Here is a 25543-nt window from a genome sequence, read left to right on the forward strand (position 1 = left end):
AAACTCATCTGTGGAACAATTACACATCGTCAAAGCACAAGTCTCTTTTTTCTGAAGCACAGGATCTGGAGAGCTCTGGAAACCAGAAGTAGGCAGGCCCTCGTCCAAAAAGCTTACTTTGCAAATGGAAATGCAAATGCAAACGGCGTGGGCCACGCCCACAGGCTTACAGAGGCCACAGAAATGAAGCAAGTGTGATCAAAGAAGAGGGAGTTCAATTGCCAGCTTCCAGGATTAGAGTTTCCCCTTTGAGTACAACAGCAGTGAAAGAAAACACACAGATAAATGACAAGTAACCGAGGCCCTTAGTAAGAAAGATGGCAAGAGGGACCATGCTGAACTCTATGTGACCTGGCCTGAGCAGCCAAAGCTACTCAGTTCCATTTGACCAGTTATAGGGGATATGAAGCCAGCATTGCCAGATTTTCTGTTTGTTTTTCATTTACAACACAAATTTGGGGTTGAAAAGGCCCAGTGTTTTAAGGATGGAAAATGATTAATAATTTGAATTGATTGTCGTCCAAATAGAACAGTTCTGGGGACTGGGCATGGCAATGCACACCCTTCATGCCAGCATTTGTAAAACAAAGGCAGGCAGATCTCTGTGAGATTGAGGCCAGCCTCATCTACAAAGAGAGTTCAGACAAGTCAGGGCTACATAGTGAGGCCTGTCTGAAATAGAACTCTCTGGGGCCCCTTAGCCTGGGGAACATTGGGACAAGAGGGAAAGAGAGCTCTGAGCAGCCCTAGGCTTCATCTCCAGCTCAGCTGCCTCTTGCCTTGTGACCATCTAGAAACTATTTATCATATAATGCAAAAATACATACACTTCATAGGTGTGTGTGTGTGTGTATCTGTGTGTATACATCATATACATATATATGTATATCCACACAGTAGTGGCATACATCTTTAAACCCAGCACTCAGGAGGCAGAAGCAGGTGAATCTCTGTAAGTTCAAGGCCAGCCTGATCTACAGAGTGAGTTCCAGAATAGCCAGGACTACACAGAGAAACACTGTCTCAAAGCTAAAACAAAATAAGCATATTCCTCCACGCCCTATGACGATATCCTTAGGAAGCCTGGTACTAGTACAGTAAATATGGACATCATCATTGTCATCATCGTCGTCGTCGTCAAACTGCAGCCTCTGTCCAGTGCAGGGACAGGTTAATCTCTACTATCAATCTGACGGATTTAGAATCCCCTGTGAGACTCGCCTACGGCGTACCTTTGAGGGCATTTCTAGAAAGGTTTAATGGAGGAGGGGAAATCCACCCTGAATGTGGATGGTGCCGTCCCATAGGTTGGAGTCCTGGACTAAATAAAGGGGGAGGCATGAGAAAGGCAGCTGAACGCTAGCACTTCCCTCTTCCTGCTTCCTGATCCCGAAAGGTGTGAGGAGGAATCCCAGTCACAAGCTCTGTGCCGTGATTGGCCCTACTCTCTCAAACTGTGAGCCAAAAGAAAAAAATCCTTCCACCCACCAGTTACTTTTTGTCAGGTACATGGTCATAGTAACAAGAAAGTTTCTCATAAAACTACCTGGGGGGGGGGGGGGGGCTCCCTGCGGAACAATAGCAGAAGCTGTGGTTTTTCCTCGGCATCTTCCTCTAGCTCACCAGGGTGGCAGAAACTGGAGCGCACACGATGTATGCTGCCTTCAGTCCCGATATGCGGAGGTTCTCTCCTCCTTTCATCCAGATCCTCCTGTCCTGTTGAGACCTGGGCAGTCCGGACTGACGAAGGCCTTTTCAGAGGCAGGACTGCATCCTGAGCTCCGGAGTCTGCCTCTGTTGCCTGCACCCAACCAATTTGTTCCTATTTCCTGCACTGATGTTCCTGATGGGTTCCAAATTGACCTGCTATGTTTTAATATACAGGAACTGCAATTTCTAAATTGTTGAGTCTAAAGATCTCATCATCTTCTTCCGCTGTGCCGTGCGTGGTGGACACCACCCTGGCAGACTGGCTCCGGCAATTATGAAGGAAAAGAATCCTGATGCAGACTCACAGGTTGGATCCAGACTATACCACTTTTGAGGTGAGACCAGGAACAACTTCTGAACTGTCCTGCCTCTCTACTTTCCTATACGTAAGATGGGAGCAACAGTAATAGCACTCGACTAATTACAATTAAAAGGGATTCCAAGTAGTCACTGAGTCAGCAGAAATGGAGCCCCTGACCTGGGCTTGCTGAGCATCATTACCTGGGGTGGGCTAATGGGAGTGAAAGCTGTGCTCTGGCTGCAGGGCTTCTGAATATTCAAAAATGCCTTTTCCATCTGTACTCCGATCTTGGCCAGGGCTGACTTCTTAACCTTGTGATTTCAAAGCATAAACTTCCTAGAGAAACTGTTCAACTTCTATCACATCTGCATTCTATCATTTCCACACCCATCCTCAGCACCATTACCAGTTCTCCCTCCACCCAGCACTAGAGCCATGGCACTAGACACACTTCAGCTGGTGTGCCCTGCTCTGCCTCTCATCCTATTGCTAAACATCTTGTAAAGTAACTATTCTGGCTTTCTACTTGAGTGCTGTGAGTTTGTTTGGTATTAACTACTTAATTTCTTTGCAGGGGCAAGGGTCAGAATTTCATATATGTGTACACTGTATTTTCAGTATTAAATACCTCCCTCCACTACTCCAGCTCATTCTGTGTCACACACACACACATTCCCCCTCATTAATTCATGTCATCTTCTTCTGCATGTGATGGTTTGAATAAGAATGGCCACTATAGACTCATATATTTTAATGCTTAGTCAATAGGGAGTGGAACTATCTGGGAAGGATTAGAAGATACTTGTGAGATTTTGTCATTTCAAAAGCCCTCATCCAAGTTCTGTGTGTGTGTGTGTGTGTGTGTGTGTCTTTGTCTCTGTCTCTGTCTGACTGCCTCTGTGTGTGTGTGTGTGTCTGTGTCTCTGTCTATGTGTGTATCTCTCTGTGTGTTGTGTGTCTGTCTGTCTCTATCTATGTATGGCTTTCTCAGTCTCTGTGTCTGTCTGTCTATCTGTCTGTCTCTCCCTCCCTACAGATCAGGACTATAAAGCTCTCAGTTACTGCTCCAGCACCATGCCTGTCTGCTTCCCAGGTGACAATCATGGATGAACCCTGTCATCAAGCCCTCAAACACACACTTTTTACTGTATTTTTTACACAAATGACCTACTGAGCCCATTAAGTGTTCCTCATAGGTATTTAGGTATAAGGCTGACCACTTGAACATGCGCATTGTGTCAGGGGTCTTGTCCCTGTGGGAAACCTACCCCCATAACCTAGCATCATTGACTGCCTGCAGTTCTTCAACTAGGGGTGGGTGTACCTTCCCTGACTCCCGCTGGAACGTTGGCTGGTGAAGTCTTGTACAAGTCTTGAAGCTCTTTATTTCGGCGTCAGCACATAGCTACTATTCTTACTTGAGGCTTTCTGTAGATCCAGGTCTGACTGTGTGTTCCAAAGCGTCCAACTGGCGAGGATCCATGTGACCATAACGTCTCTGGTCCTCATATTCCTGTAGCTCACAAAATGGTATCCAAGGCTCTAAGTTACAGTTCAAACTTACTATAGCTCATCCCTCTGTAAGCTCATTGTATGTTTTTTCCTGCCCTGATGACCACTGTACAGTCACCATAGCTAATTTTACTGGCACTAAAAACAGAATCTGAACCAACAGATCCTCAGCCTGTTCCCCAAAGCGCTCTGCAGGACATTCCTGAGGTGATGAACGTGGAGGAAGTCTTCCTCGGGGAATTCGGGAGATGCCAGGCTGTAGAGCAGGGCAATGACAAAGAACCTAGGCCTAGCTCTGAAGTGGGCACTGCCCTGCCACACGTGACAAGTATCTGCTGTTCTTTCAGCCTCGTGTAAAATGCCTCAAGATTCCTCAACTTGGGTTTATTTTATTCTGGCTTCCCAAGATTCTCCTTGAGAAAGCATTAGTCTAAAAGTAGAAAGTTTAGGTTGCTCTATTCAAAAAGAAGAAGGACCTTACGTTAGGCTTTCTAAATTGTTCCTTATTCGGCACTTTTTCCATTCAACTCAATAAAAATTCCCTTACCAAACCCCAAAAGTTCTGTTTGTAGTTGTTGTATGTAGTTAGAAACTATAATTCCTTATTTTTCTCTCAGACTCTGTTTTCAGGGCAACAGTCTCTGCTGTGATTGGGCGCTGCTGCAGGTAGACAGCTTGGTTCTGAGCGAATGAGTTCGGGATCTCATTTTATCACCATGTCTTCAGAATACAGTGTTAAGGATGGCCTCCCTGCCTGCAGCATGAATGCCCAGGAAGCTTTTCAAAGGCCTGGAGAGACTGTTCCTGCAGCCTTGATAATTGGTATTTATTTAGTTTTCACCCAGAACAATGTAAATTCTAGAAATATTTAAGGCTAATCTCAATTTAACATTGTAATCTCAGTGTTTATTTCAAAATAAAACATATCCTGGAAGCCACTATTCACAGTTCAGAGATTTATTACATGGTTGAAAACCACAGACATTTTAAGACTTCATACCAATTGTCCTGTGACTTTTGTTCGGTCAGCACGGTCAGTCCTCTTGAGGAATGAATTTCAAAGTAACCAACCCTTCCACAGTTGTGTTAATTATACTGCTAAAAAAAAATTAGTGTCAAAAGTTCAGGACTAATTGGTTCTCGTGGTTGTTCACCCCCAAAAGAACCCATGCACACTGAAGGGACCACTGTGAGATGCTCAAACAACACAGAATCTCTGTGGCCAGTGGTCTACATGTTAGTCTGTGGGGAGGTTAACAAATAGACTGTGAATATTCAGAACATAATTTTTTAATAGCTATGAGGATCTGGAAAATGGTTCTGTAGTGAAGAATGCTTGGAGCCTGTCCAAAGAATTTAGTTCTTAGCACCCACATCAGGCAGCTCATAACTGCCTATAACTCCAGCTTTGGGGGACCCAGTGTCCTGTTCTGGCCTCCACAAGTACCTGAACACATGTGCACAGACACAGACACAAGCACACACACGTGCGCACAAGTAAAAATAAAAATAAAGTCTTTCTAAAATAGTTATGAAATTATACCATCACATTTCCCAACAAAATATATTGATGGCTTTTTAATTGGTATATACTCATTCGACAGATTAACGGGTATCATAAAGATATTCAAGTACATCATATATAAAAAATCCATATAGCCTATATATTCAACACACGCACATACACACCTCTGCCCACCCCCTAATTTGATGACTCTTATAACATGGTTCAATGCTGCAAATTCAGGTTCCTTGGCTCCAGATTCAAAGCTCTCCCCAGTCCAGAGCTCTGCTGACTCCAAATCCTGTATGATTCTGTCCTGGTTTGCCTGTCTGCTGCTGTGATGAAACACTGACCAAAACAAACGTGGGGAGGCAAAGATTTATTTGGCTTACAGTTTCTAGTCCATTACAGGGGAAACCAAGGCAGGAACCTGGCGCCAGGAACTGTAGCGAAGACCTTGAGGGACACTCCTTACTGGCTTGTTCTGCGCGGCCTGCTCAGTTTGTTCTCTTATACAACCCAGGCCCACCCAGGATTGGTACCACCCACTGCGGACTAGGACTTCACATGTTATCATTGTTTATTAAGAGAATTCCCCATTCACATTCTGATGAAGGCCCGTGCTCAGTTGAGAGTCCCTCTTCCCAGATAAGTCTAGGTTTTGTGTCAAGTTAACAAGAACTAGCCAGCGTGTGTCTAACTGCTATAGAAAAGCTTGGCTGTTAGACACCGCCAGCTGGGAAGAAATGTTATGCAGTGCTGTAAGCCAGGCCCAGGCAGGAAGTCATGATGTTATATCATCACTTAGCTGATTGCAAAACTTAGGTGTTTGTGATTCTGTCAGTTACACAGCTTTTCCTAAACTATCTCCTACCTGCAGAGACCTGATAAGTAATCCCAAAATGAAAGGGGTGGACGGTTCATCTTTAAGTCAAATCACATAAAATTACATGCTGAATGGTCTTGTATTTGAATGTTGAAGGTGTCTTAATGGCTGTGAAGGAGTCATTAACAACTTGGTTATTAGATGCTGTAAGGCATAGTAAAATTCATTTCCAGTGTGTTTTATAGTATCTTGCTTTTTTGATAAAGCTTGTTGTTCTAACATACTGTAGCACACACCATGAATGAGGCACACCGATTTCAACATCTGAACTATCACAGAGAGAAAGATGATGTACAGTTTGGCTATTACTTAGCTATGTGGTCTTTTTGAAAAAGAAATCTGTAGAAAATAAGAAAAATATTACATTCTTAGTATCACTAGTGAGTGTATCCGTGTTTACTATAGAATCTTCCGGCCTGTCTGGTTTACAGATTCTGTGAGCACAGCCTGCCCTCACTTACAGTCACTGCCGTATCCACCTAGATGGTCAATCCTCACTTCTCTATATTCAAACCTCCCCTCCTCCATTAAGCTGTTCTCCCTAGATCCTCTGCTCCAGATTCAATCCGGTCCCTTGCCAGCATATCAGGCTGACCATCACACCCATGCTTGCTACACTCGGATTTCACAACATGTTGTTATAGTCACAACTTTGCACACGTTCTTGGAGCCCTTGTTCCCTTCATGGTTGCTTACTAACCAGACACAGACTATCTGTTCAAATCTCTCACTCCGGGGCTGGGGATGGGCCATGGGTCTCTCTGGAAAGCACTTCCTTAGCATGCACAAATCCCTGGTTGATCACCAGCACCACATAAAATTAGCTGTGGTGGCACTGCCCATAATCCCCATGTTGGAAGAAAAAGATAAGAAAATCAGAAGTCCAAGGTCATTCTCAGGTATATAGCAAATTGAAGACCATCTTGGAATACATGAGATCCCATCTTAAAGAAAGAAAGAAAGAATCTTGGTCACCCCTCAATATGTAATATAATATGTAATATTTTCACACCTCGTGGAGGGAGTTGGATTATACAGTAACTAGCAGGACAGATTCCAAAAAGTAAAAATGAATGTTTGTTAATCAAAACTATAATCTCAACTAATAAAACATTTAGGAATAAACACTTTAACAAGCAATTGCTCCCAAAGAACAACATTTTGTAAGACATTCGCCTTTTGTTTGATACATTTCTGTGCCATTTGCAAGACACTGGCAGTGCGCTGACATCACTGCTTTAGCTGAGAAAAGGAGACGCTGTCGGGCAGCTAGAGAGGCTTGGCCGTCCTTACAGCACACCCGCCAGCACGGCTCACCTGGCTTGGCTTTGGGAAGCCCCAGAGCAACAATCACAAAGAAGGACACAGTGGGATTGTGATGAGTACAAGCTGAGAGATAAAAGCGTAACAAAACCAGAGATTGAGAAACGTCTCAGGAGGAACATGACATAACAGACCCTACACTCCCATTTGTCAATCGGACTCTGAGCAGGAAACCACAGAGCTGTCTGGTGTATTGATAAACTTTAGACTTCCTTCCAGTTTGTAAATGCACTTCTCCAGAGCAGAGAAGTATCTTTCGGTGACTGTATCTTCCCCTCTACATAAGCCAGCTTGCCACATCCAGCCAGAAGAATGGGGGAAAGGTAAGATTCTACCTATAACTTATTTCCAGATCTATTGCTATATCTTTTCTGTGTATATAGCCACATAACTCCATACAGGGGCAGAATATTTAAGTAGCCATGAGGACCATGGCAGGAAAAGATGTGAAACCTGCAACTCCCTTTTGGTGAGTTTGGTGCTGGCAGGCTGGACAGTGAGGGTTAGAAGCTGCTAATTAATATTCATTAGGTTCCATCCTGATCTCCTTGCCACTAAAACTTTTGCTGCTAACCTGCTCAACAGATGAGCTCAAATCACAGAACCTTGTGGCCAGATAACACACTCAGAGCTCCAGCAGACCTGAGGCAACTCTCCTCTTGCTCAGCCTCGTTGCAGATGCCAGCCGGTGGTCTTACCAAAGAGCAGAGCCCAGTCAGCTGCCCCACCCACATTCAGAGCAAAGGGAACTGCCCAGCCATCTGAGAAACTGAAAGCGCACTCCCACAGCTTGGGGGCCAGCAACAACTGCCCATTCAGCATCACAGATGAGACACCGGGGGGAGGGGTCCCCGCCAAAGTACACCATGAGAAGTGATAAATGGCCATCTGCACAAATGCTCAACATTAGAAAAAAAGACATAGCTTTATAAATCTCAAGAAATTATGAGTCCTCCAAAGACACAATGCTACAACAGCAGATATTAAACAAAGAGAGAAATGACAGAAAACCCAGACCAGCCCAGTCCTCCTGAAAACTGTCAGTGAAGTTCAAGGATATGAAGGCAAGAAGTTAATTAAGGTCTGGGAGCAACACCGCAGCTAAATAAGCAATCATCGCCCCCATTTAGACCCCATTTGCACAGCTCTCTTCCTCGCCGTATATTACTCATGCAAGCTAATGTGTCTGTTATGGCATCCCATGCAAACAGTACCTGGAGGCATTCATGCTTCTATCGCCCTCCGTTCCCTTCATCTCCTGTTCTCCACCACCCCCCAGACAGTCCCCATTCTGCTTTCTGTGCTGTTCCTTAAGCTCCCCTGTTCCCTCCATTTTCCTCAATCTGCACCAATTCACTGCACGCACACATCATGTATACAGACACAGACACACATACACATACAGATCACACACATATACACACGCAGACACAGACACATATCACACACACACACACCACATGCTCCATACATACCACACACAGATACATACACCACACACACACATATACACCACACACACAAACACACATACACACCACACACACCACACATACCACACACATACACACACATCACACACACCACATACAGACACACACACCACACACCCATACACACAGAGATAAACACACAGCAAACACACAGACACACAAACACACAACACATACAGATACACACATACTACACACACATACAACATGCACACACCACTCACACATACACACACAGATGCACACCACACACACCCATATACAGATACACATAGACACACACTACACAGACCCATATACAGACATACACACACACCACACATACACAGACACACACACACCACTCACACATATACACAGATACACACCACACAGACACACACACACCACTCACACATCACACACACCACTCACACATACACACACCACACATACACAGACACACACATACCACTCACACATACACACACCACACATACACAGACACACACATACCACTCACACATCACACACACCACACACACCACTCACACATACACACACCACACATACACAGACACACACACACCACTCACACATACACACCACACATACACAGACACACACACACCACTCACACATACACACCACACATACACAGACACACACACACCACTCACACATACACACACCACACATACACAGACACACACGCACACCACTCACACATACACACACCACACATACACATACTACACATACACAGACACACACATACCACTCACACATACACACACCACACATACACAGACACACACACACCACTCACACATGCACACACCACACACACAGACACATACCACTCATACAGGCACACACAGACACACACCACACACAAAGACACACACACCACTCACACATATACATACAGACACACACCACACAGAGAGACACACACATACCACTCACATAGACACACGTCATACACACAGACACACAGACACAGATACACACTGCACACACCCATATACAGACACACCACACCAACACCACACACACACTGATACACATACAGACACACACCACAGACACACATCACATACAGGTGTGTACATCAGAAGTAGAAACAAAATGTCTTAACTGATCACCTTACACTTTGTTTATTGGGTTGGGGTCTTTCACTAAACCCAGAGTAAGCTAACTCCAGCCTGGATTTCAAGCTTGCTCTGGGGCTCCCCTGTGTCTTAGTCAGGGCCACAATTGCTGTGCTGAAACACCATGACCAAAAGCAACTTGGGGAGGAGAGGGTTCATTCCACTCACAGTTCCATAGAACAGCTCATCCTCAAAAGCAGTGAGGGCATGAACTCAAGAAGGGCAGAAACTCAAGCAGAGAAGGAACCTGGAGGCGGGAACAGACGCAGAAGCCATGCAGCAGTGCTGCTTACTGGACTGCTTGCTACAGCCTGCTCAGCCTGCTTTCTTAGGGCACCCAGGCCCACCAGGTCAGGGATGGCACTACTATAATGGGCTGGACACTCCACCATCCACCATTAATTAAGAAAATGCCCTACAACTGGATCTCATGGAGGCATTTTTAAGGTCCCTCCCTTTCAGATAACGCTAGATTGTGTCAAGTTGACATAAAACGGTCATCGTACCATTTCTGCCTCCTAAGTGCTTGGATTATAGGTGGCTACCACACCTACCCAGTTTTGAAGTGGGCTCTGGAGATCTGAACTCCAGTCCTCGTGTTTGCATGGCAAGGGCATTATCTCCTGAACCATCTTCCCAGCCTCAGCCTCACATTTTGAGACAGTGTCTCACAGAGAATATGAAAGTCACAGATTAGCCAGACTGGCTCACCAGCAAGTCCCCGGGGGTTTGTTTGCCTTCACCTCCCAGCTCTGAGATTACAGGCACTCAGAACCATGCATGAGATCTGAACCTAAGCCCTTGACCCACTGAGCCATATCCCAGCCCGATTGTTTTCTCTGTAGCTGAATAAAACGTGTGTGTGTGTGTGTGTGTGTGTGTGTGTGTGTGTGTGTATGCACATGTGTGTATGGGGGATATGTTTTCTTTATCCATCCATCCTTTCATGTACACGTAGATTGGTTCCATAGCTTGACTATTGTAAATGAAATCATGATAAACACAGATATATAATTATCTCTATTGTTAACTCTGATTGCTTGGGCTAGATGCCCAAAAGCAGTCTACATGGACAGCGCCTGTGGCAGTTTTAGCTCTCGTCTTTTAAAATCTCTCCTGATGTCCTTACTGGCCGCCATCACTCACATTCCCTCTGGGAGCCAAGGGACCCCTTTCCGCCACATCCTCCCCAGTGTCTGTCACTGCTTACTGCCTTTTGTCGGGGTGATCATCTGAACTGACTTTGTACAGCATGAGAGATGGGGTAGTTTCTGACTTCTGCCTGCGGTTTCCTGTGTAACAGCGTTACTCCCTGCAGGGGCTCTCTTACCGTGGTTGGGGAGCAGACGGAGGCAGCTGTGTGGGTTTTCTCTCTCTAGTCTACTACACTGGTCTCCATGACCTGTGCCTTGCTCCGGTACCACTCTATTTTATTGTACAGGTTAGTACATCATTTGAAATCTGAGGCTGTGATGCTCTGAGGCTGTGATGCTTCTAGTATTGCGCTTGCTCAGGAGCTCCGTCATCATTTATGGTCTTTTTTGCTTCTGTATGAATTTGGGGTCTTTTTCTATTTGTGTGAGGATATAACTGGAATTTTATGGGTGACTTGGAGTGACATAGCCATTTCCCTTTTTATTTTTCCTTTGTATCTTTCGCATCTGCTATGCTACCGATGCTGGGCCCTCACTGGAGCTCCTCTCGGCTGCCCTGTGTCGTGGGGATCCTGCAGCTTTGGGTCTGTAGGACCAATCCCTTCACGTGCTCTGGCAGATCACAGATCGGGCACATGTTGTGGTGGGCCAACTCATAACCCTGGTTCTCGGCCTGCCTAGTTGCAGGGTTGGTCAGTCCGCCAGTTCTTCTTTGTCCTCACTACCAGGGTGAGGTCTCTTGAATTGCCCTGGCTGGTTCACCCCTTGCCGAGATGAGCAAGGGTCAGGGCCAGTTATCCTGCTTTCACGTCCTCAGATTTGGTTCTCTTACCTCACACCTCACCTTCAGGGCCAGCTCTACTATGTTGCCCAGGCATGGGTGCAGGGGCCACTCTCCCGAGTGCTGCCGCTGATGAACGGCAGGGACAGTTCTCCAGTGTTCACAGCGTCGGAGCTGGCTCACCTCTGCCAACAGGATTCATTCTATTGAGTTGCCTAGGAGAACAGCAGGATCTGCCCTCCCAACTTGTGCAGCTGATGGAGGGTAGGGGCAGCTCTCCCACTCATATAGATGCAGGGTCAGCTGTCCCACCAGCCTCAGGCATTTATGGGAGGGGATGGGGACGAGGGCATCTCTCTCCTGCCCATGGACATCACTTTGGGGTTGGCTCGCCCTTACCTCCACTGATGGGGTTGGCTCTACCATGCTGCCCAGGAAAGGTGTGGGGCCTGGACACAGCCATTTTCACATTATTAGTATGGACAATAAACAGACGAAAGTCTTTCCAAATCTTTGGGGGGGGGTTGGTTTTTGTTTGGTTGGTTGGTTTGGTTGGGTTTTTTGTTTTTGTTTGTTTGTTTGTTTTGTTTTTGGCTTTTTGAGTATATCCCTGGCTGTCCTGGAACACACTTTGTAGACCTGTCTGGCCTCAAACTCAGAGCGATCACCTGCTGTAAGTGGGGTTTTCCTGTTCCAACTGCTTGTTCTCAAATAACCAGCAGCTGCTTCCCAAATAATTGACTTGGAGATTTAAAACAAATTATAAATTCTCACCCAATAGCTCAGGCTTATTACTAACTAGCTTAACTAAACTATTTCTATTGATCTTCTCGTGGCTTTTACCTCTATCCCATTTTGTGTGTCTGAATCGCTCTCCATCTGGCTGGTGACTCCTCTAACTTTGCCCTTCGTCATCCCATCATTTTCAGTTTGACTTTCCCACCTAACTTTATTCTGTTCAGCTATTAGTCAGTCAGCTTGTTTATTAAATCTATCATGACGACTTACATTCCCATAGTGTACAGAAGGATTATTCCACAGCAACCTGCCTCTGCCTCCCAAGTGCACCACCACAACCAGCTTCAGTCCTTCCAGACATTTAACTGTCTTCTTCGACTTATTTCTTCTGAGCCTTACTATTTCCACTGTTCCAAGAATTTCTCAGGTCATTGTCTCAGTTAAGGCTTCTGTTGCTGTGAAGAGGCACCGTGACCACAGTAACTCTTATAAAGGAAAGCAATCAGGGCTGGTGTACAGTTTCAGAGGTTTAGCCCATTATCATTATGGTGGAAAGCATGGTGGCATACAGGCAGACGTGGTGCCAGAGCAGCAGCTGAGAGTTCTACATCTGGATCCACAGGTAGCAGGACAAGCCCTGTGTGCCACTGAGCCTGGGCTAAAGCGTCTGAGACCTCAAAGCCTGTCCCCACAGTGACACACTTCCTATAGGCCAAACACTCACACACGTGCATCTATGGGGGCCATTCCTACTAAAACCACCACAACCACGGACCTTTTTATTCCCCGGATTTCTTCTTCAGTATATTTCTTATTACATATAAGAAAACAACTACATCTTTAATATTGAATTTGTGCTGTAATGAGTCATACTTGCCTGGAAATGTATCAGTTTCTCTAGATCTTTCTAATTTATTAGACAATAACTTTTTAAAATATACCCTAGTAATCCTCTGTCTTAAAGCCCCATTTTCAATCTCTAATTTTATTTGGGTCTTCTCTTTGTCACTGTTTATTAATACTGTTTAGCTTTTCGGAGAACCAGTTCGCTTTATTGGCTCAGTGCATTGTCCCTTAGTGCGGTTCACTGGCCCCGCCCTGATCTTCATTGCAGCTGTAAGCTTTTCTTCTTTGACTGCAGCCCTACTCCGGTCCCACTTCCGTACTCTCTCGTTTACCGTCCTGTGTTAGGGTCTATTCTTTCTTCCATAACTCTAAAGTTCAGTATTTCCAGGTGCGTCTTCGTCTTGGACTACTGAGTAGTGTTGTCCTTCCTGCGTCTCCGAACAACCTGCTTCTCCTGGCAGCCACACGCTTAGTCAGTGGAATGCAGGAGTGGGTATCTCTGATTCACCATCTTCCCCCATCTGCCCGTGTTCCGGAACACCTATTCATTCGGCACAGCGTCTTCATGAGAGTTGAGGAGACTCGACAGAGACTAGAGGGCCTGGCTATCTCCCAACCTCAGATAGCAGATCGCTGATTAAAATTCCAGCCACTGGAGATAAGACGTAGTAGAATCCTTAGAGTGTTGGGAGGCATAAAACCTGGTGCTGACCTGAGCCATACAGAGTTCTGTTCCCAGGAGAGTAACCATCGTGAAGCGGTCCCAGTAGGTAGAGTTCTATCCTGGCCTGTCGCACCTGTATCTGAGTACGCTGTTTTTAAGCAGGAATTTACCACAGCATAAAGGAAGCCTGCAACAGAAAGATCTTGTTCCTCCCAAGTGCTACGTTGGTCTCTGTGGGCTTAGGGATCTCAGTGTTTCTTACCACGATGCCCACTACGCCCTCTCCCAATCCCAGGTCGTACAAAATAGAGACTAATTGACTAAGGAAGGAAGAATAAAGTAGACGTCGAACCATTGCGTGAGAGCTAGTTACTCTGCGAGGACACGGTGCTAGAACGGCCGCTACAGTGCCTGGGCACCTGTTGGAGACCAGATGAGGTGCCTGCCTCTGAGAGTGCTGTAAACAAAAGTCCCCATTTAGACGCTCCTCTAGTTCCTTTCGAAGAATAATGTAAACTGTGAATCTGTACAAACTTGGGCTTGGAACACCCTCTAGTGGTCAAACAGTGACAACACCCCAACAGCTAAATAGCCACAAACCTCAAGTTTGGGAGCTCAGAGCAAAGGAGCAAGCTGCTTAGAATCTCTGGGTGCACAAGGTCAGAATATGAACGCTAAATCTGCAGACCATTCCTTGACTACGCGGATGGTGCGCTTCGCCAACGGGCTAAAGGTTTCAAGGAGGCCTGAGGGTAGCGTGTGCATTTAGCATTCACAAGCCTCAGCTTCAGTTCCCAGCATCAAAAAAATAAGAGATCATGACCTCTCCTAAAGAACAAAATAAAGGAAGAGAGGTTCTGGGAAGATTGTTCAGTTGGTAAAGTGCTTTCTAAATAAGCAGGAGGCCCTGGACTTAAATACCGGGCATTGCCCATAAAAGCCAGGTGGGGCGCATTCCGGTAATGCTAGCACCAAGAAAGCAGAACAGGAGGGTCCTTGGGGATTTCTGGCCAATTAGTCTGACCAAATTAGTGAGCTCTAGGTTCAGTGAGATGCTCTGTCTTAAAAACTAATACTATTAAGCAATTGAGAAAATAGACCTCAATCTCTACTCCACCTACATGCACACATGCGAGTGTGTGCGCGCACACACACAGCTACACTCACATTGTCACATACACACAAACACCCAAGTAGTCATCCAAATAGATTCAGAAGTGGAATTTCTATTTTATCTCTCATATATGGAGCTTATCTCTTAATTTTTTTTAGTTTATTTTTTAAAAGAAAACAAACTATCTGTTTTCATTATACATACCAATCCAAGTTCCCACTCCCTCCCTTCACCTCATTTCCTCCACTTACCCCACCACCACCCCATCCCCATTCACTCCTCAGAGAGGTTAAGGCACATTGCTTGGAAAAGGTCCAATACCCTCCCTACTATATCTAGGCTGAGCAAGGTATCCATCTAAAGAGAATAGGTTCCCCAAAAGCCAATACAAGCAGTAGGGATAAATCCTGGTGCCACTGCCAGTGGCCCCTGAGTCTGCCCCATCCACCAACTGTCAACCACATTCAGAGGAACTAGTTTGGTCCTATGCTTGTGTCTTCCCAGTCTCGCTGGAGTTGGTGAGTTCCCATTAGCTCAGGTAGACTGTTTCAGAGGGTGTCCACATCATGATCTTGACCTCTTTGCTCATATTCTCACTCCTCCCACCCTTCAACTGGACTTTTAGGAGCTCAGTTCCAATGTAGGTCTCCGCCTCTGTTTCCATCAGTTGCAGGAGTATGGTTCAATGTGATTTTTAAGGTCAGTCTGACTACAGGACAAGGCCAGTTCAGGTACCCTCTCCTCTACTGCTTAGGGTCTTAGCTGGTCATCTTTATAGATTCCTGGGAATTTCTCTAGCGCCAGGTTTCTTGCTAACCCCATAATGGTTCCCTCGATCAAGATATCTCTTTCCTTGCTTTCACCTCTGTCCTTCCTCCATCTCAACTAAAATTCATTCTTTTCAAAACAAAAAAAAATGAAACACTGAACAGATAAGTGCAGAAGGTGCATGTCTCAACACAATAATAAGCCCCAGCTAACGACACGGGGAAACTTAGAAGCCTTCTCTCTGAGGTCTCGTATAAAATAGAAAAAGTCAAGGATGCTTGCTTTCACCGTTTTTACTCAACATGGTACTGAAAGTCCTTGCTGGTGAATTTGGACAAGAAAAAAGATTTTGTTAAAAAAAAAAAAAAAAGAATACTGGTTAGAAGGAGAAAGCCAAATCCTGAGTTTTGCAGGTGACAAGGTCATATACCAACAGCTTTAACAGTCCTACCTAGAGTCACTAGAACTCATAAACAAACTCGGCAAAGCACAAAATCCAACCCTATATCAGCAAATCAGTAGTATTGCTACAAGCCACGCTGTGTAGAAAAGACAAGATCAGTCCTCTGCCATATCCACCAGGAACGCATAGGAACGTATTCAACCACGGGTGGAAGGTCTTTAAAATGGAAGATCTGATTAAATAAATTGGAAGTGACGTTTAAAAATTAGAAAGGCAGCCTGGAAAAGAAAAATCAGTATTGTTTAAATGTTCATGCTAAGGACTGGATGCAGCTCAGCATTAGGGCACATACCAAAATACCCATACTACCCAAAACGTCTGAAAATTTATGCAATCTTTACTAGGGTGTAGAGAATTGAGAATTATCATCAAGATACCTACTGAATACAGGAGTACAACACACAAGAGGGCTCAGCTGCTGAGAATGCATCCTGTTCTTGCAGAGGACCCAAGTTCAATTTCTAGCACTAAAGGCAGACAGTTGAAAAATGGCTATAACTCCAGGGTCAGGTGGGTCAGCACCATCACCTGACCTCAGCAGGTAACTGCACTCATAAGCATATACCCCACACAGACACACAACATACACAGAATCAAAAACAAACATAAAATGTTTAAAAAGAAGACCAAGTGTCATGACACATAATATAATCACAATATGGGAGGCTGGGACAGAAAGATTATGAGCTCAAGGCCAATCTGGACTACACAGTGAGTCAGCCTCAAAAAAAGAAGCCAGAAAGCAAATTTAAAGAAATAATAGATTAAAAACTCCCCTGATCAGCCAGGTGGTGGTGGCACATACCTTTAATCCTAGCACTCAGGAAGCAGAGGCAGGCGGATCTCTGTGAGTTCTGAGCCAGCCTGGTCTACAAGAGCTGGTTCCAGGACAGGCTTAAAAGTTACAGAGAAACCAAGTCTTGAAGGAAAAAATACCTCCCCTAGTCAAGTAAAATAAGAGATAGCAATGTAAAGAAAGTATAGAGGTCTCCCGTGAATTCCAACACAAAGAGAGGATTACCAAAGTGTGCCCATTAGCAATCAAAGAAAAACTTCACAGAGCATCAATACTCTTTTAATGTATTACAGATGAAGAAATCCCAATGAAACCATCTGTGGACTGCTTGGCAGAAACCCTACAGATCAGAACACAGAATAAAATACTTAAATTACTGTAGTTAAAGAATAACTGCGGAGCAAGAACACCATAGAAAGCATGTCTGTCACCTAGAAGGGCTGTAGAAACAGCAAACTTCCCTGGATAAACAAAGTCCATAACCTCTTGACTGACTTTACAGGAAGTTTGAAAGGGAAGTCCTTTAAACTGGAAAAACATGGGCCATTATTAATAACATAAGACTTATTAATGACAGACTATAAACCCAACTATTGAAATAATGCAGGTTGCTGCAGTGTGTTGCTCTTCATTGGCGGCTTGGCTGTATCTACAGAAGCCTAGGAGATGCATCTCTGGCCGTGTCTGTGGAGATATTTCCAGAGTAGTTTAACTAAGGAGGGAAGAGTCACCCCGAATATGGTGACATCACCCCATAGTTTGAATCTTTCTCTACTTTCTGATTTAAGACACCCGTGATGAGTCCCCTCATGGTCCTTCCCTGCCATGATGGGTCCTCTCAAACGATAAACTCAAATAAACCTTCCTTTTTCGAACTGCTTTCATCAAGTACTTTTATCACACTAAAAATATTCTATAACTAAAATGTTTGTATTCAGTGGTTTTTGTAATGATGTGCAGGGCGAGAGGGGACCATAGATCCCATGGTAGGGGACAAACACACCATCACACACAGTTTACACAGGAAGAAAGTTTATTGGGGAAGGGAGGGGAGAGAGACAGAGAGGGAGGGAGGGTGACAGAGATGGGCCTCCTCAGAGAAACTGCAGAAAGGGAGCAGGAGTGGGCAGAGCTCGTCTCTTAAAGGGACCTTTGCACCTGCATACAGAGTCAAGATACTGCTTGCCATGCATGTAAGGGTGGTCACTCTGTCTCTCCCAGGTCCCCAAGGGATGGGGTCAGGTTTGCATTTGCCTGGATGATAACAATTTTAAGCCTAATGCAAAAGTAAAAAGACAAAATCACTGATAATGGCCACGTCCACTACTTTTCCTTGCTGTGGCTAGTACCTGACATAATGTAGTGGAAGATTTACGTATTTTGGCTCATGATTTCAGAGGATTCAGTCCCTTTGTTTCTGGGCCCGCTGTGAGCAGAACCAGATCACAGTGGTGAAAGCTTATGGCAGAGAAGATTCAAACTTTGGTGTGTGGGAAGCAAAAAGAGGGACATAGAGAGAGGACGCCAGAGAAAACTGTGACCCCAAGGAACACACTGGCACTGACCTATTTTATCCAACTAGGCCCTACCTCCCACCAGCACAATCTTCATATTGAGTTCATCAATGGTTTAATGTATTTATTGTGTCAGTTCTCATGAGCTCATGTCTGGAGGTGACCTCGCACCCATATTGAGGGCTATGCTTCATGAAGTTCCTAGGTGTTTCCTAACCTACTCAAGTTTACCGCCAAGATTAACGATAACCAAGTCCACCCCTTCCCAGCCTGGCACCCCAAAACATCACTTAAAACCACAATATTCCACCTTGTGTCTCTTTCATAATGAAAAATCCAGTCGTCCACCCAATCCAACTGCAAAAGTCCCAAAGCCTTAGCAGTTCCAACATTATAAATTCAGGCTCCTCTGAGATGCAAGACAAACTTTCAGCTGTGAACATCTATGAGATATATAAAGAGCATGAGAATGGGGGAGCTGGTCCTGCCCCTCACTGGCTGCAGCACTCAGGAGAGCTGGCCCTGTGCCACATCCCAGGCAACACAGTAGAAATAACCCTGTTGGCAGAGGCTTAGGTGAGCCAGCCCTGAGAGTGTGAGAGCAGGAAAGTTGACCCCTCCTCCGTTTTCCTGTGGCACCCTCCCACACCCACCCCTTGCTACTTGCAGCAGGTGGAAGAGATGACCATGGAGTCAAGAGAGAGGGAGAGCTGGCCCTGCCCCTCACTAACTACAGCAAGAGAGGGAGAGCAAGCCCTAGCCCTTGCCTGGGCCAAACAGTAGAGCTGGCGTTGTGGGAGTGGTGGAGCCAGCCCCAAGGGCATAAGAGCAGGAGAAATGGCCCTGCTCCTTGATGCCTACTGCAGTGGGTGAGCTAGTTGGGGCAGTGCTGGAGAGCTTGCCCTGGTGCTGATGATGAGGGAAAACCGGCAGGCTGCCCAATCCAGCTATCATCCCAGCCCAGAACCAAGGCTATGATTTGGTCCACCCCATCTATGAACCTGCTAGAGTACTGAAGTGGCTGGACCTGCAGATCTAAAGCAGCAGGATCTCCATGACATGGGGCAAGGACAGGAAATCCAAGAGGAGTCCCGGTGAGGCTTAGTATAAATGGTGGAGCCGAAGCCAGAGCCCTCGAACCAGACCCATAACTCATTGCAATGAACACTTGCAAGTAAAGATGTACAGACTAAAGGGTATTTTGTGTGACTCACTGTGTCTCACTACAGCTTCCATGCTGAGGTTTTAGTTTGCTTGGTTTTGTTGTTATTGTTGGTTTTTGTTTATCTTTCAAATTTTATTTTATTTTGCTGGGGAAGGTTGCAAAGACAGAGAGCAGATATGAAGGGATGGGGAAATGGTAATATATATATATATATATATATATATATATATATATATATATATACACAGTTTTATACCATTCTATAAAACTGTGAAACAGGGTAATTATTTCCATACTAGCAGCAATAAATGGAGGAACAGAGAAAAAGAATCAGATCTCAGAAAAAAAAACACAGCAGGTAGTACACAGTGGAGGCTGCATGGCCAACATCTAGGGTATACCGCAACACTACACAAGTGCCAAGAGGCTTGGGCAGCTGAGCTCCTAGAGTCTCACCATTTGTAACCCACTCAGCCTCCCTCTGAAGCTGGTTTCCCTCAGTGTCTGAGCCAGAATTCTGTATCCATGACATCTCCAGCATCCTGGAATTCCATTGCACCTTTGGCTTTACCTTAACCGTTCACACATCACACTCTCGGGGGTTCCCTGTAGAGAATACGACTCTGCTCCAGACTTCCTAGTTCTCCTCAGGAATCACAGTAGAACATTCTATGATCCAGGAACCTTTTTATCCTGGAGGCACCACATGAACACCAGCTCAAGCAGTAGCTAGGCGCCCAAGGGCCTTGACTTCAACAGCCTCTGAGAACCTTGGCAAATGAGGCTGGGAAAGTGCTTCCACTGACGGCAGGATGCCCTCGGGGCTCATTCGCTCACAGGAAAGTCTTTCAAATTAGTGTACTAGTTTGCATCCTTGAACTTACAATGCAAAGAAGTGAGTCTGGCCGGTGAATAGAATCTTGAAATGCCCTCAGGAAACTTTGTATTTATTGGCCACAGTAATTTTCTGTTTGTTTGGTTTGGTTTGGTTTGGTTTGGTTTGGTTTGGTTTGGTTTGGTTTTTTTCAACTTGTCTGCCTCCATCAGATTGGCCAGTAGGCAAATCTGTAGGCATTTTCTTGATTAATGATTGATGTAGAAGGGTCCCACCCCCTGTGGGTTGAAAAATCCTTGAGTCGCAAACTAGTTGACAGTGGTCTCCATGGCTTGTACTTCAGTTCCTGTCTCCACGTGCCTGCTTTGAGTTTCTGCCCTGAGTTCCCTCAGTGATCAGTGATAAAGCATGATATGAGAGTTGTAAACTTGAAGCAAATCCTTTCATCCCCAGTTACTTTTGGCGATGGTGTTTTATCATAATAAACATATTATCATAATATCACTAATATCATAATAAATCATAATATCATAATAAACACTATTGTCCCAGTGCAGTGCTTGACTTCTTTTCAATGGTGCTACTTTCCTTAACAACCGTGCACTCACTGATCACAGATTATAACTTGACTCTTCTTCTAGTGAAACTACACATCTTTTATGGTGGGGTAGAGATACAGATCATCATGGTGGGGTGTACAGTGATGTAAATCATCATGGTGGGGTGTGCAGTGATGTAGGGCATCATGGTGGGGTGTGCAGTGATGTAGATCATCATGGTGGGGTGTATAGTGATGTAGGGCATCATGGTGGGGTGTGTAGAGATGCAGATCATCATGGTGGCGTGTAGTGATGCAGATCATCATGGTGGGGTGTGTAGAGATGCAGATCATCATGGTGGGGTGTGTAGTGATGTAGGGCATCATGGTGGGGTGTGCAGTGATGTAGATCATCATGGTTGGGTGTGTAGTGATGTAGGGCATCATGGTGGGGTGTAGTGATGTAGAGCATCATGGTGGGGTGTGCAGTGATGTAGGGCATCATGGTGGGGTGTGTAGAGATGCAAATCATCATGGTGGGGTGTGTAGTGATGTAGATCATCATGGTGGGGTGTGCAGTGATGCAGATCATCATGGTGGGGTGTGTAGTGATGTAGGGCATCATGGTGGGGTGTGTAGTGATGCAGATCATCATGGTGGGGTGTGTAGTGATGTAGATCATCATGGTGGGGTGTGCAGTGATGTAGATCATCATGGTGGGGTGTGTAGTGATGTAGGGCATCATGGTGGGGTGTGTAGTGATGCAGATCATCATGGTGGGGTGTGTAGTGATGTAGATCATCATGGTGGGGTGTGCAGTGATGTAGATCATCATGGTGGGGTGTGCAGTGATGTAGGGTATCATGGTGGGGTGTAGTGATGTAGAGCATCATGGTGGGGTGTAGTGATGTAGAGCATCATGGTGGGGTGTGCAGTGATGTAGGGCATCATGGTGGGGTGTGCAGTGATGTAGATCACCATGGTGGGGTGTGCAGTGATGTAGGGCATCATGGTGTGAGGGTATAGTGATGTGAGGAGAGAAAGCCTTAAGCAGCACTGCATTTGATCAGGGATAAGTAATAAAATGCTTTGCATGGTATGATCAGAGGAATATTTCTTTGTCTGATTAAGTCTTAGTTCTCTTCTCCCCCTCCCCCGTGTTAAATGAGGATTCTACACACCCAAGTAGGTTAGTCAACAAACTAAGTATAAATAACTTGTTGCTATGGATTTCCTGGTTTCATGAAAAAGAAAATGCATCAGACCCTAAAACTAGCTGTGCAAATTTTTAAACTCCTTAAATGGAAATAGGGACCAAGGCAGCCAGTGTCTCTTAGGCAGGGCATCAAGAATGGGGTGCATTCGGTACTGGATGTCTGTGCATCCCTGAAGAACAATGCATCCTCCTGCCTCTGTGAATTCCTGAAATCATGACTGCTTTTGTAAGGGGGGAGAAAGCAAGCAAAGCAAGCTTCCAGGTTCTGATTTTTTCCTCTAGATGACTACTTCGTTCCATGTTGTTGGCTTCTTTTCCTCGCTCCTTCTGTATTTCATTTAAGCCTTGTGATTTCTTAATCTACAATATTCATTGCCATCTTGAAACTAATTTGAACATTTCTGGCTTGAATCCCATCTACATATAATTAATGCACTGTGGTGATAATTCTAAAGGGAGGGGCAGGTTCCAGGGCTTTGGGGTTTTAGTAAGTTGCCTGACCTCTGCCAACCTGTACCACCTCCCCTGAAACATAAGATGCTAAATAGGCCTGGCAATTAATTAGTGATCATTAAAAAAGTACATTATAAACATGTCTGGAAATCTCATAATAAAACTCATCATCTTATACTTAATATGTGCTGATAAAAATACGTCTTTAATAAAAGGTGTATACATACAGCAGGCTCACGTCTTCTCTGTGTTCCCAGCAGCACCGTGGCAGGGGTTCTGAGGTTAAACACCTCAGTCTCGGGGATGGTGGTCACAACAAATCCACTGGACAAAACCGAGCCTGGGAGTTTCAACAGCAGGACCCTGGTCCCAAACTTGATGATCGTCATCTCAGGACTGGTTGGACTGACAGGAAACGCCATTGTGTTCTGGTTCCTGGGCTTCCGCTTGCGCAGGAACGCCTTCTCCGTCTACATCCTAAACCTGGCGGTGGCTGACTTCCTATTCCTCCTCTGTCACATCATAGACTCCACGCTGCTTCTTCTCAAGTTCTCCTATCCCAACATTATCTTCCTCCCAGCCTTTAAAACGGTCATGATGGTTCCCTACATAGCAGGCCTGAGCATGCTCAGTGCCATCAGCACCGAGCGCTGCCTGTCTGTCCTGTGCCCAATCTGGTATCGCTGCCGCCGCCCGAAACACACATCAACTGTCGCGTGTGCTGCGATCTGGACCCTGTCCATATTGATCAGCATTCTGAACCGGTATTTTTGTGGCTTCTTAGAGGACAAATTCGAAAATAACAACCGGTGTCTGGCATCTAACTTCTTCACTGCCGCGTGCCTGATATTATTGTTTGTGGTCCTCTTTCTGTCCAGCCTGGCCCTGCTGGCCAGGTTGTTCTGTGGTGCTGGTCGGATAAAGCTCACCAGACTGTATGCGACCATCATGCTCACCGTGCTGGTTTTTCTCCTCTGCGGCTTACCCTTTGGCATCCACTGGTTCCTGTTCATCTGGATTAAGAATTACGGTGTATTAGGGTATGGCCTCTATCTGGCAGCACTTGTTCTGACTGCCATTAACAGCTGTGCCAACCCTGTCATTTACTTCTTCGTGGGCTCCTTCAGGCATCAGCTGAAGCATCAGACCCTCAAGATGGTTCTCCAGAGGGCTCTCCAGGACGCCCCTGAGACGGGTGAAAACGGAAGCAGCATCCCTCAGGACACCACGGAGATGTCAAACAGCAGAGTGGAGCCTTGAGGAAGAGCACTTCCTGGACCTAAGAGGTGACTTCGGAGGGATCACCGCTCTGTGCACTTGACAGCTGGCTGCTCTCCTCTCAGCCCTGTGACCTGACACGCCTCGGTGGCTCACCAGTGTCTTCAACAGATCACTGTTGACTTAGTTTTTTCTACCTGTCCTGAGTAAAAGTATTTATCTGGAAGTATCGTGTCTTCATCCTCCTTGACATAAATAAAATTCTCAAGCTAACGTCCTCTGAAGCTTTTTTGCTGTTTCTTTGCAACTTTTGTTGCCATGGAAATAGCCCCTGACCAAAACCACGACTCTCTTGTTTGCGATTGTTCTGTACCTGACAGTAAAGATGAAAGAGCCCCATGGTTTCCTGGGAAGCACCCTCACGAGACAACACCTTCAGCAACGGCAACAGTGTTTTACACCTGTGCGATCGTCATCTCATGGTGCTGATAGTAGCCCTCCGTCGTGAGACAGCAGCACAGTTTACAGAGACAGACGCCAAGGTTCAGACGCTGCATTGCCTCGCACACTCCCACAGCCCTATGATGCAGCAGAAGAATCCTGGGGCTCCAGTCAGCTGACCCCAGCAGTCACAGATGTCAAAATAACTGCGATGTGTATGCTATGAGTTCTAGATTAGGAAGAATGGTTAGGCTATGTCCTCAAGCTGGCCCCATGACCACCTTAGAGCTCGTGTCCATCCACGGAAACACAAGCAGGTATCAGAGTTAGGAAATATCGTTGACCTGATTGATCTTATTCCCTAAGGAATCTGGGGCCTGTTTTCTGAACAAGGTTGTAGAATTTGATCTTACTGTAATCACGACCTGAATATAAGAACCATAGTGATTAAGAAAAACCCAGAAATGTATCCTCTCCTCCATGCCTATAATCAAAATGAGCAGATTCACCTTTATGTGACTGACAACTGCCGGGATTTGGAGAGGCTGCTGTGACATGTTCTTTCTGAATGTGGAGATGGTACGAGTCCGGCATCAGTATTACTATGACTCTGTTGGCCATAAAAATAGATGTGATTGTGTGCCTAGTCTCAGTCCCTGCTCCCAGCAGTATAGAAGAGGTCTCCTTACACAGAGATGCAGATGCAACTGTCTCTGGATCTATTCAGAATAAAATGCAGATATGTCAAGAGGAGAATACCTCATTTGGAACTATGCAACTGAAGTAGGTAAATTGGAGATTTCCTGGGATGCTTGAAATCTAAACTGATGATTCTACAATTTTAACCACCACATAAAAGTTTCGTGGCAGGGTGGGAAAATAAACAATAAAATGGGACAGAGAGGAATTCATTGTGGCATTGTTAATAAAAATAATAATCAACCTTAAGATTCTCAAAGGAATGATTATCAGGGCGC

The 25543-nt window shown here is 45.4% G+C and overlaps 1 protein-coding gene across 2 annotated transcripts; it reads left to right on the plus strand.

The window, feature by feature from the left end:
- The first annotated feature begins 7461 nt into the window (after positions 1–7461).
- Positions 7462–25514, plus strand: LOC125395594 (mas-related G protein-coupled receptor member A). 2 transcript variants are annotated; one of them, XM_048427038.3, is made up of 2 exons: positions 7462–7559; positions 23165–25514. In XM_048427038.3, exons 1-2 carry the CDS (start codon positions 7549–7551, stop codon positions 24165–24167), a joined length of 1014 nt encoding a protein of 337 aa, XP_048282995.3. In that variant the 5' UTR covers positions 7462–7548; the 3' UTR covers positions 24168–25514. The 2 variants fall into 2 exon arrangements, with proteins under 2 accessions (XP_048282995.3, XP_048282996.3); XM_048427039.3 differs by having other exon boundaries at positions 7465–7559; positions 23168–25514.
- The last annotated feature ends 29 nt before the right edge of the window (positions 25515–25543 follow it).

This window comes from Myodes glareolus, chromosome 24 (assembly GCF_982192425.1).
Source record: "Myodes glareolus chromosome 24, mMyoGla1.1, whole genome shotgun sequence".
Lineage (NCBI taxonomy): Eukaryota > Metazoa > Chordata > Mammalia > Rodentia > Cricetidae > Myodes > Myodes glareolus.